The sequence below is a fragment of the Mastomys coucha genome, unplaced genomic scaffold (genome assembly GCF_008632895.1).
Source record: "Mastomys coucha isolate ucsf_1 unplaced genomic scaffold, UCSF_Mcou_1 pScaffold16, whole genome shotgun sequence".
Classification (NCBI taxonomy): Eukaryota; Metazoa; Chordata; class Mammalia; order Rodentia; family Muridae; genus Mastomys; species Mastomys coucha.
Window position 1 is genome coordinate 22,530,345 of NW_022196898.1, and position 12,106 is coordinate 22,542,450.

Consider the following 12,106-nt stretch of genomic DNA (forward strand, 5'->3'; position numbering starts at 1 on the left):
TATGGAACTGTGCCTCACTGGGAAACTGAATTTAAAATTTACAACCCATGAAAAACTGATCAGAATATCCAAACCCCAATTTAATCCTAATATGGGATATGGATAAGGTATAATATTTATCAGTATCACAGTGCATCAAACTTGTTAATCATTTAGCTTTCTGTATATCCAGTAAAATAAATATTTTTTAAATGGGAGTATGAAAAGCATGGCATAGCTGAAGTTTAAATTCAAGCTTTGTATCTTCTATATATAATGTATTATGTTTTTCAAAAACTTTTTATTAGGAAAGCTATACCAGACGCATAATCACTATACAATGATTAAACATTACCTTTACAATTTATAATCACTGAAATTACAGAATAAATATATGCACATTTCTTTTGAATCTTTGTGTGTGAGAGAGAAAACATTAAAAGTGCTTCCTACAAAGCTGTTAGTGATATATACCCAGTTGCTTTTTTATTTTTTAATAGCATATATTTATATTTATATATATATATATAAGAAAGTGCAGATGTTCTCAAAAATCTTGACATCAGGATGAAATGTCACAAGGAGGTTGTTCAACCCTAGGGGTGTCTCCAGCTGTTAAACGAACAAGCCTTGACTTCAGTAGGATCCAGCCTCGAATGTGACTTTTCCCAGGGTGGTAGGAGAGATGCTGTGAGCTGTACACTAGGAGTGAAGGGCACGAGTAGCTATGTAGAGGAAGAAGTAGATCAAACCCGAACTAAGCATATTAAGTTGCAGGGGAGGAGTGTGTGAGTGTGTGTGTGTGTGTGTGTGTGTGTGTGTGTGTGTGTGTGTGTGTACTGCACCTCGTGCAGGCTGAGGGACCTCAGTGAATGTAGGGATTTGTTGTGTGCACATGAATATGTGTGTGAGACAACAGTGTGAGAACATTCGAGCAAGACCCGCCCCTCCCTCCCCATCCTGCAGTTTTCAAGCATGCAGCAAACTGCATTGTTAATACATGTACAGAATCTGTGCCATGATGGGTAAAGGAGAGAAAGCCATAAATGTCAACCTCCCCCCTCCCTTTCAAACAAAACTGCAACTAAAGGGAAGAAAAGTTACTGAAAATAAAAAGACACATTGAATTTTACTCATTTAGGATCAATACAACGATCCCCCGGTATACCTCACCCATGGCACAGTCAAAGTCTCGAGTTTCAGTATAAAAAATAATGATAACATTTGCTGGCAAAAGTCTGCGAAGGCACTTCATTGATTAATGATCTGAGTATGGCCCTTCCTCAAAATCGCATCTGAGAGGGGGGAGCACACTTTTGTATTCTCTAGTTATCATGCGTTTCAGTGCTGTCCTGGGCAGGGGAAACTGTAAGGATGTAGTTATTGGGACAAGTATAATGGGAGCCGGGGATATATTTCTTTTTATTTTGCCTTTTCTTTTGGAAATCAAAACAAAGCCACTAATTTGTTTTCTTCTTTCAGTTAGAACCTGTATGCTGTTTTCTCCAGAACTTCGAGGTAATCCGGCTTAGTTTGAAGTTTGGCCCTTAAGTCGAGGTAATCACTTTTGGGGGTTTGGTGGTCTGTGAAGCCCTTTCCAGCTGAGAAGAGAAGGGTTTCTTTGAGCCTGGCATCCTGCTGTAAGTCTGGATATTGCATGCCAGGGGCGTGGACATGGAGTTCCTTTAATTTGGGCACTGTGCCATAGAGACAGTCCACAAATCCCACTGTGCATGGAGCAGGCTGTGGCCTCTCGCGGTCTAGGAGCAGACTGCCACCACCACAACCTCCCCCAGGGGGAAACAGCACCACCCCACCATTCTTCTCATGGTGGCGGAACCCAGCCAAGTCTCCCCCAGTCCCTCCACCTACCCCTGAAACCCCACCAACTGCCGAGTGGTGAGGGTGAGGGTGGTGATGGTTCACCGTCACTATGGTGTTGAGTTGGGAGTTGGAAACAGCCAGGGCCCACTCCTTTTCTTTTTCCAGCAAGGTCCGGTAGTTACTGTGGTTCTCCTTGGGTGTTTCTGCAAACTGCTCACTTCCTAAGAGCACCTCAGCCATTCCCGGTGGCTGTGTCCCAGGGCCTCCACGGTCTGTAGCTCCTGTGTCCTGCGCTGCTGAGGCAGCCACTTCTTCCTCCTCTCGCGGCTTATAGATGGGGTTGTTACACATCTGAGTTACTGGGTGGGGTATATACTCGTACACATGACCCACGGGAGGGGCTTTCTCTGGCGAGGACAGAGTTGGTCGCCCTCCACCTCCACTCCCACCGCCATTGCCTCCACTGTCCTCAAACAGACGGTGGCATTGCATCTGGATTCCTGTAAGGTCCACACCTTCCTGCCTCTTGCTTCTAAAGGGCAGCTTCTTCCTACGCCGACGGAGCACATAGGCAAAGAGGCCTGCAGCAACAAAGACAGCTGAGAAGAACAGAACCAACAGGCTGAGAATCATCACAGAAAGTGGCACAGGGCCCCCGGGAGGAGAGAACTCATAAGGTGATGCACTTGTTGGTCCCCCGTTAGGGTGGTAATCTCCAGGCTCGGGTGGAGATGGTCCAGGTTGGGCAATATGCAGCATCTCTGGGCATAAAACTTCCAGCTCAATAGTGCGCACATCACGGTGGGTGAGGTTCTCGGGGGTCCTACAGAGTACATCACCGACCACACTGACTGAGCTGATGGTTTCGATCCACTGTTTAAAGGGGACTAGGTCACAAGTGCAGTCCCACGGATTCTCATTGAGATCTATCTGCACAATCGCATTCAGGTGTTCAAGGACGCCAGCCACTGGCAGGTAGAGAAAGTAGTTCTTCCTCAGGTTAAGCCGAGCCAGGGATGTGCCTGCAAAGGCATCAGTTGGCAGAGTCCTCAGCAAGTTGTTGTTGAGAAACAGCAGCTTCAAGTTGGGCATGAGGCTGAAGGCTGCAGGTTGGATTTCTCGGATGACGTTGAATTCGAAGTACAAGTAATGCAAGCTCTGTAGACCTCGGAACATACCTGGTGTCAGCTTTTCTATATCATTGCCGTTGAGAAAGAGACTCTTCAGGTTGGGCAGGTTGATGAAAGCCCCATCCTGGACGTAGGAAATGCGATTGTTCCCTAGGTGCAAGAGATCCAAAGAGGAAAAATTCCAAAAATCAGAGCGGTATATCTTCTGAATAAGATTGCTGCTCAGGTATAGCTTCTTGGCATTCAAGGGCCTTGGAAGGAGTTCAGAGATGTTGTTAAATCCTCGTTCTTTGCAGTTGACAGTCAAGCCAAGGTCATTGATATGCAAATTGCATGTACACCCAGTAGGACATATAATGGGAATGGGTGGTCTAGTCTGATAGGGGGCAATAGGAGGTTGATTTGGACCAGGATATAAGGCCTGGGATGTCGAAGGTGGTCTGGGTGTTCGGGGCTGTTTGGTGGGTTTTGGTTGCTTATTAGAGGACTTATATTCAACAGATGACGCAGTAAAATGGACAGAAGACAACATGGAGGAAGGTTTAGTTGGCCAGGCATTCTCCTTGCTTGATGATAAGTGGGGAATCCCCAGGCTGGCCTCCACCTCAGAGTCAGACAACAGTGGACAGAGTTCAGTCTTCTTGATTTCACGGAGATCCTTCCCATGGAAATGGAAAGGTGTCTCACAGGTGATGTCTCCCACCAGGGCTGTATAAGGAATTCGCTCCAGCCAACTCTTCAGCTGTACAATCTCACAGGTACAGTTCCACGGATTCTCTTCTAGCTGGAGCTCCATCAGGCTTCTGCCAATGTGATCCAGCATCCCGCGGTAGAAGAGAACCTTTAACCTGTTTCCACGAAGGTCCAGATGAGTTAAGGAAACAGCTTTAAATAAATTGGTTGGAAGCACGGGGATGAGATTATCATTTAAGATTAAAACCCTCAATTTACTTAGGTTCCGAAATGCTCCACTCTCTATACGTTTAATGACATTGTAATCTGCCTGCAGATATTCCAGACTTTCTAAGCCAAGGAAGGTGTCATTTCTGAAGACATCTAGCTTGTTCTCATGGAGATATAGTCTCTTTAAAATCTTAAGGCCATTAAAAGCTCCAGTTTGAATGTCCTGCAGTGCATTGTTCCCAAGGTTAATAGACACAGCATTATTCAAGTGAAGAAAACTGTTTGTGTATAGTTTTCTCATCGAATTCCTCTGAAGATACAGTTTAAAAGGTCTTGACCAGAATTCAGTAATCTGACTAATGTTTGTAAATCCTTTGCTGTCACAATGTATGTGGAAGAGGCTTTCTTTAACTTCGCAGTAGCATGGATCAAAACAGGGCTCGTCTATTTCCTCTGAGTCCTCAATCAGGGGAATTGGGGTAGTCCATCCTAGAGCAATTGTGCTTAGAAGAATTATCCACAGCATTCTCCCTCTGTGAAGCATCTCAGCTATGGTGGGCTTCATCATTCCTGGTTGATTACACAACTGCAACAGAAATAAAGATGCAGAATTTTTAGCTTTTGTACTACTTTAATTGATTCTTACATCTGGGGTAATTTTTTTTTTTCAAAGAGTGGAATGAAAACCTCAGCAGGTATAAAACTAATACTCCAAATGAGGCAGCAAAATGTTCCGTTTAAAGTGTGTGCTATACTTTCAATTTAAGAGACTCTGACATATTCCAACATGCAATGACCTTTTCCTGAACCAAACCCTGTTCAATAAGTGTTTTATGACAAGAACAAAAGCAACTTGTACTGATTTCCTTTTAAAAAACAAAAACAAAAACAAAAAAACAATAGAATTGGAACCCTGATTCAGCCTCGTGGTCATAGACAGATTCGGCTATAAAGACAATGACTTAATGATTATACTTGCTTGTCTCTTTAAACTAAGGTCTGCCATTGTCGATCTTATTGGAAGTCATGGGGGAAAAGGAATGCTTTTCAAATTGTATACATTAATTATTTTAAAACATTGTATAACCAGAAGATATAGAAGAGTATGAAGAAAAGTGAACATATTGCCCAATATCAGATATTGAGATGTAAAAAGTCGTCACAAAAATAAACTTAAGCTTTCTTTTAAGGAATCATGAAAAGCTACTTAATTACTATGTGAGCCCATGTCCATACCCAACCCCTAACCTTTTCTGTCAAAGCACTGAAAATGTAAGGATCTTTTAGTTAAATAAATAATGTCTGCACGTATTCTCATTTGGATGTTTAAAGCATTAGAGTGATGAGATCTTCTGAAGAACAGGCCCATGCAATTGTCAGAGCTAAAGATAGTGACAGCTAAAGGTCGCTAAGCCTGGGAGTGTCTGAAGCGAAACACTTGCAAGAGCTTAGTTTGGAGTGAGAATCTCTGCCTTGGGGATCAACTGAGGATCCATAGACAGAAGGTAGCTGTTTAGAAAAGAAGTAGGTGGTTAAAGGCTGTAATGGGTGGAAACTCCAATTCTTGCTCACTAATTATCAAGCATGTGAAAACATTTTCAAAAAGATTTATTTTTCCAATGAGAAGAAATGCATTCACTCCCCTATTCTGGAAACATACAATACATTCATCAAAGGTTTTCTCACTTTGCTTAGTCTCATCAGCATATGAAGACATGTACATAAATACATTATAATATTCCAGGTTTATTACATTATCCTTCCCAAGTGAGTGAAATATCAATTGAACTTGAACAACTGATTTTAATCAATAAAAACAAATCAGGGTCTCCAACATGTTTTTTTTTTTCTCCACATCAGATACATATATCAAGGAAAGATTTCTTAACTTGAAACACAAGGAGCACAAGGAGATAATTTATAGGCAAAGTGGGAAGAATGTATCTTTACATTCCACTGGCATATCATGAACACAGCTGCAAGGAGAAACTCTTGAGAAAGCAAAGTGGAATCTGCCTCCGGCATGTAATAGTCAATTTTTAGAAACAATTAAATGAAAAAGAGACAGAGAAAGCAGATGAGGATACATTACAGTGCCACTTAGTCTTCCCTTGGCTTCCTTGTAAAATATTAGACTCTACTTACATTACATTCCTCCTCACCATTTAAAAAAAAAAAAATGTTTTTCTTGGTTTTCACACTTCTTGGCTTCAGGCTGAAGCAGTTATCCTTGACTTACCTATTTTGCAGGAGGTTTGGATTTTGATTTTGATTTTTGTTTCTCGGCACTGAATATGAAAAAGAATGAAAAGGCAAGCAGCAAGGAAAACAAAGCTTGAGTTTAAGGATCCTCTCTTGTCCAGTCTCCTCTTGCTGAAGCTGAAGCTAGGGGGGCTGGAGGAGAGGGGGGAAGGCCCTAAAAAATAAATTAAAAAGCTAGCTTGAGACGTGCTGAGAATGCAATGGGCTCTTCAATGGGCTTCTTTAGGATGCAGGACTGACGCTTGGCACCCTCAATAAAGGAGGGAGGAGATGAGGCTGCAGCAGGCTTCCAGCTCCGCGGCTGCTGGGCGCGCCGCCTCTGTAGCGGCTCTCCCCGGTTACCCTACACCACCGCTGGGCACCAGGGGGGAAAGCAGGCTCACATCACACTGCAGGATTTGGATTTCTTTAGCTCTGTGTACTTGGTTTGGTTTTTAATGTGTGCTGAAAACCCTCCAACGTTTCCCGTCATGAAAATGGGCTCCAAGTAGGGGAACACGCTTAGCCTTTGGTCGGGAGCGAGCACTAAGAAGCCCTGACTATACAATTGTGTGTGTTCGCACGTGCGCGCGCATAGCGTGTGCTCGTGAAAGCATGAAGGAGAGCTAAAAGAAGTAAAGCAGGCAAGAGTATAGGTATTCAAAAGAATGAAGCAAGATCGAGAAAGAGAAGAGAGCTTGAGGGAAACATTCCTTTGCCAGAAGGACATGGATAGAGGTGAGGGCGAGTGCCAGCCCTTTGGATCTTTGCTGTATATTGCTCCTCTCCTGTGCAGAGGCTTTGGAATGTGAAACCATATTTGGAATGGGCCTTTCTCTTCACAGACTTCCCTCCAAGGCCAGGATGAGCTAGTTACCCACATCCTGCAGGTGGAAGAGCTGAGACTCTCTGGCGCTGGCTGGGTGTCCCAAATAAGAGCTAAAGCATCCTCAGTGACTTGGACTGACTTTCTCTTGAATTTTGCTTCAATCCCTTTGCACCAAAACCTTTCCTTCAATTTAGATTTACTTCTAACTCAACAACTATGTATTTCCTTTCAACTTCTGCTCTTCCTTTCTTCCTTCCTTTCTTCCTTCCTTCTTTCCCAGTTTCCCCTCCAACCTCTCTCCCTTGCTCCCTTTCTTTACCTCCCTCCCTCCTTCTTTTTCTCACCCCCTCTTTCTCCTCTTTGTCCACTGCTAGGGGGATGGAGAAGCTTGAAAAGCAGTGGGGCAATTCACCTTCTTCCTCTGGAGACCTCAAGGGAGGGAGATTTCTGGCACTGATTTTCTTTTCCTTTAGTTCCTCCTCCTGCTCTCTTCTCTGTGCCTCTTCTCTTCCTCCCTTACCCCTCCTCTCCCTCTTTCTTTCACTTTCCTCTCTAGTATCCCCAAAAGGTAATGATAAGGAGTGTCCAGATGAGAGGTGATTGAATGAAGATTTGACAAGGTGGAAGCAACCAGGTCACTCACAGACTCCCTCGAAAAGGACCTTTCAAAAGTCTCAAATGCTAGAAGCACAACTTGGTGGTGGAATTTGGGAGTGCCCAACAAGCATCAAGGGGTTCTGCTAAGTGAGAACTGTGGAGTGTGTCCAGAATGCAGGAGCCCTTCCCCCATCCTATCACCAGTTCAGAGGGGGGCATAGGTTTTCTGTTTCCTGACTACTAAATAATTGAACTCCTTTACCGGGGCCTCAAAGTTAGCTGGTATTGAAGATGATTTTCTTACAATATTTTACAAAACCAGGTTGAAGAAGAAGAAGAAGAAGAAGAAGAAGAAGAAGAAGAAGAAGAAGAAGAAGAAGAAGAAGAAGAAGAAGAAAGAAGAGGAAAGAGAGGAAGAGGAAGAAGAACATAGGTATGAATTTCTTGCCATTTTAAAACTATTTCATCCAATTGAGCAAAACATTGCTTTAAAGTCAGTAGGAGATCTGGATGGTAACTTGCATTAAAAATATCCATGCATCTGTCCATTGCCCCACAGTAACTAAGATTGGAAACAGCAATCGAACTCAGTAAGCAGCAGGCTGAAAGATTCTCTCACATCCTGAACCCTTCACATCCCAGACCCACCCTTTTCTCAGAGAGGTCTCCACCAGGAAACAAGGCTACACTGAAAAGAACCTCAGTCTGCACTGAAAACTGCTCGGGACAGAGCAGTTCCACCTCCCTCCCCAGTACCCCCAGCCCATCTCCTTGGTCACCCAGTCTGCTGCGAAGGCTGTTTGAGGGATCCTGTGGGAACCCAGGCTCTAATGGAATGAATGGGTAATCAGGAAGCTGTCCTGGGCTTCCCAGTCACAGTAAATGGCCTCTGCAACCAGGTCCCAGTGGTCTCTAGAACCACAGCCCTCAGGGCTGGACTTTGGCCATGTCCTAAAAGCTCTTTCACAAGCTCCCTTTCCTTTATGTTAGGGTAGCATGTTTAAAGGGTGGGAAGGGCTCTGAAAGTTAGGGGATGCTGGGCCCTTGGGCTGGTTTCTTCTGCGTCCTGCTGGGAGCGCCGGCACCATTTATTTGTCCAGAGAAGGACAAGAAGCTCTTTCTACACAGCGAGCCTCTTTCCCACCACCCCCCCTTCAGTACTCCCTTTCCTTCCAGATCTAAGATTAAATATTCCAATATGGAAGCGAAACGATCTCCCTGGAACAAATAATTAAAATGCTGCATCATTCATTTTCTGAAGAGCTATGAGCCTTCTATAGAACCTTTTTAATTCCACTGCTGACAGGCAAGGCACACAAGGAGTCTCTTTAGAAAAAAAATTTTATATACATATATATATATATATATATATATATATATATATATATATATATCCCCGTTTTCCTTCTGTCTCTTAAAATACAACCCAGCGCTCCACGGGGGGAGGGGTTCTCCTCTTGGCCACCTGGCCTATATGTTAGAGTTAAGATTTCTTTCCCCTGAAGAACAGGTTTGAGGTTATATTAGTCTCCAGAAGCCCTTCTTTTATCAACGTCTTTACATCTATTGAATCCAATTCTTAAAAATAAATAAATATAAATTAAAATTAAAAAATATTTCTAGCACCTGTGAGTGTATAGAAGATCCAGCAGCCAAAGTCTATGCGTTCTACAGTACACATCCTACATAAGACATACACTGATTTCAATCAGGCAAAGTAGGAACGGATGTCGACGAGTACCTATGCTGCAGAGCGCTCAGGATCTCCGAGGTTCGCTCCAAGGGGCTTCTCAGCGGGAGGGGCAAACTCTCCGCGAGGCTGCATTGTATCCGTCATTCTGTCGCCCAGGATCTTCCCCTCTTCCAGCCACCAACTTTCGGAAAGGCTACCAAATCACGCTTGTAATCCTTTCAGAGTGGTCCACCTTTAGACTTAGAGGGAAATGGTCGCTGCATAGCGATGGGAGAGCCGGGCGCGCACCTAGCGCGGTGAAGCTGGCGACCGACCGTGGGCTCAGGACCACTGCTCTCAGTGCTTGCCCCAGATGGCAGGCAGGCTGTGCGATTGTCCCAGGACCTGGATCGCCTGATCAAAGATCTTGGTGCTCTCCCTTCAGTGGCAAGCTCCCCAGTTCCGGAGAGCCCGGGTCCCTTTCTGCATTTCTCTTTCTCTGTATCTCGCTGAAAAATTGTCTCTCTCACAGCGCAATCCCTGCCTGCGGCCTCGGTCTACTCGAGGAGGTAGAGCTAGCCCTTGCCTTTCCCGAGTGTCTTTGCTCTTTGCCCTTTGGATGGGTGGGAGTGGGGGTGGGTGGCATGGAGATGAGAGAAGACAGGGTGGGAAGAGACAGAAAGGAGGCAGGAAGGGGGCGACTAGATCTCAGATCCCAGCATTGGTCAGGTGGCGGGGTGGGGGGTGGGGGTGAGGACACAGATACAACAGTATGGCTGTACACACCACATTGCACTTGACGTTGGGAAATCTCAGGCAGAACCCGAAGGAGATGTGATCCCGTTGGCGGGGTGTAAATCCCCTGACAGCCCACCATTCGAGCGCCTTCACTTCTTCAACCAGAGGACAGGGAGAGGTGGGCAGAGGAGGGGGGCGAGCGTTCCAGGCCAAGGAGACGCTCCTGGCGGCAGCGACAGTGGCGGCGACCGCATCTTTTTAAGACTGACCTGCTTTAAAAGTACCGCTTTGATGGCCTAGGAAATAACTAAAATCAGATTACACGTTACTTACCGAACGTCTGCCTCTAAACTGGGAGCGCCAGGTCAGGGACTAGAAGGCAATACAGAAAACGCAGGGCTGGAACCCGAATGCAAAGCCATCAGCCGCCGCCAAATCGCGCACCGAGGGAGCGGCGCTCCGGAGCCCCCAGATCAGCCCATCGCTGGAGCCTCCGCCAGCTTGTCCCCCCGCACCCCCGGCCCCTCCTCCGCGCCAACTGTGTAAATCAGCCGCCGCAGTCCTCTCGCCGCGCATCGCAGGCAAATCCCTGCTTAGAAGCAAGTGATTCTCTCTCTCTCTCTCTCTCTCTCTCTCTCTCTCTCTCTCTCTCTCTCTCTCTCTCTCTCTCTCTCTCTCTCCCTCCCTCTCTTCCTCTTTCCCTCTCTCCCTCTTTCCCTCCCTCCCTCCTCTCTCTCCCTCTCTCTCTTCTCTCTCCCTCTCTCTACCCCTTTTCGATTTATTAGGCACAATTTGCCAGCTTCACTAAGAGAGATCCTGTCAGGAAGTCAGCATTCTGTATCTGTGGATTGATTTTTAACTTTTGCAAATGAGAGACGACGGCTGTTTGGAAAATTACAGCTCAAACTGAAGGGGGGTGGGGGAGATGATTAAATTAAGAGCATGTGAACTGTATCGGGGGCAACATCACTGAATGCTTAGCAGGAGCCATTCCAAGTGGTTTGTAGAAACCGCCAACGGCCATGCAACATAGGTGACAAACTGAAAGTACACACATTTCCTCATCTCTTTGTACTTACTAAGATGGGGGCTTGCGGTGGGGGGGGGGGCGGTGATGACATAGTAGCATGGTTGGAAGGGGGTGGAGATTTGAGGGAGAGGAGCCAGATACCAATTGGTGACAAATGAGATGAGGACATTAGGAAGATGCTTGCACACATGAAAGTGCTCCATGATCAAGGGGACCACGGCCCCCACTGCAGTCTTGTTAATGCAGTTGCTCAATGCTCCTTCATCCAATCTGCAGTGCAAACCAACGCAGTTCTTTTTAATAGATCCTGTTCATCTGCCAACTGTCTTGGAGAAAGGGTAGCATTCCCACAAACTCCCAAACACAATAGAGGGGGGTTCTGTGGGAGACATCTCTGTGCCTCTCAGCCCGTTCTTTTAGATGTGAAAACATTGAATTGCCCAAGACAAGTGAAATTATGTGTGTATTATCATTATAAGCATAAGATCAACTTGCCCCTATTTTCAGTAGTTTTCCAAGGCACTCCAGCTTATCTCTTGAAAAGAAGCAGAGCTTTTAAGTTGTTCATGACAAACTTTATGAGGCAGGAATGGAGATACTTTGTCCTTATTTTATGAGGTTTTGTTCGTTTGTCTTGTCTGCTGTATAGGCATATTTAATCACAGTCTAGGACTCATATTATCACTATAAAGGAGAGAATAGAATTGGTCATGCCCAGAAAGAAGGCCCTGTTCAGTTTTATATAATACATAGGCATACAAACATAGTTGATTCAGAATGGTAACCACATTGGTATTCTGTAAAGTGGGGATTTAGAATGTCATACTTAAAATGTTTCAGTTTGTTCTTCAAAATACTCAGTGTCCTTTAAGATTATTAATAAAAGTATCTCCAGTGACCCAGAACATGACCAAAGCACCATGACATCAAACTTGTTCTTTTTAAATATAGTGTTTCAGTTTTATGGGGCAAAATTCAAACTTTTATCAGTGTTTTCTAGGTCAATAATGCCTTCTTTGTGAGCCTTCCGTGTGCGTGAGAAAACTTGGTTGTGGTAGGAAGGAACATTTGTCATAGCAGTTTCTCTAATGAGGTTTCCCAATTTGGTTTCAAAGAGCTTTATCCTTGAAATACTGCCAACACAGTATCTTTTTTTTTTTTTT

The 12,106-nt window shown here is 44.9% G+C and overlaps 1 protein-coding gene across 4 annotated transcripts; it reads right to left on the reverse strand.

Moving 5' to 3' along the window:
• Positions 1–260: 260 nt before the first annotated feature.
• Positions 261–10,523, reverse strand: Slitrk3 (SLIT and NTRK like family member 3). Of its 4 annotated transcripts, none has more exons than XM_031374094.1 (2): positions 10,247–10,523; positions 261–4,422 (listed from the first exon to the last, which is right to left on the reverse strand). In XM_031374094.1, exon 2 carries the CDS (start codon positions 4,402–4,404, stop codon positions 1,462–1,464), a length of 2,943 nt encoding a protein of 980 aa, XP_031229954.1. In that variant the 5' UTR covers positions 4,405–4,422; positions 10,247–10,523; the 3' UTR covers positions 261–1,461. The 4 variants fall into 4 exon arrangements, with proteins under 4 accessions (XP_031229954.1, XP_031229955.1, XP_031229957.1 ...); XM_031374095.1 differs by lacking the exon at positions 10,247–10,523 and adding an exon at positions 9,245–10,230; XM_031374097.1 differs by lacking the exon at positions 10,247–10,523 and adding an exon at positions 9,130–9,235.
• Positions 10,524–12,106: the final 1,583 nt, after the last annotated feature.

Bases quoted from the DNA above. Each gene is read 5' to 3' on its own strand.
- Slitrk3 (XM_031374094.1), bottom strand. From the start codon at position 4,404: ATGATGAAGCCCACCATAGCTGAGATGCTTCACAGAGGGAGAATGCTG.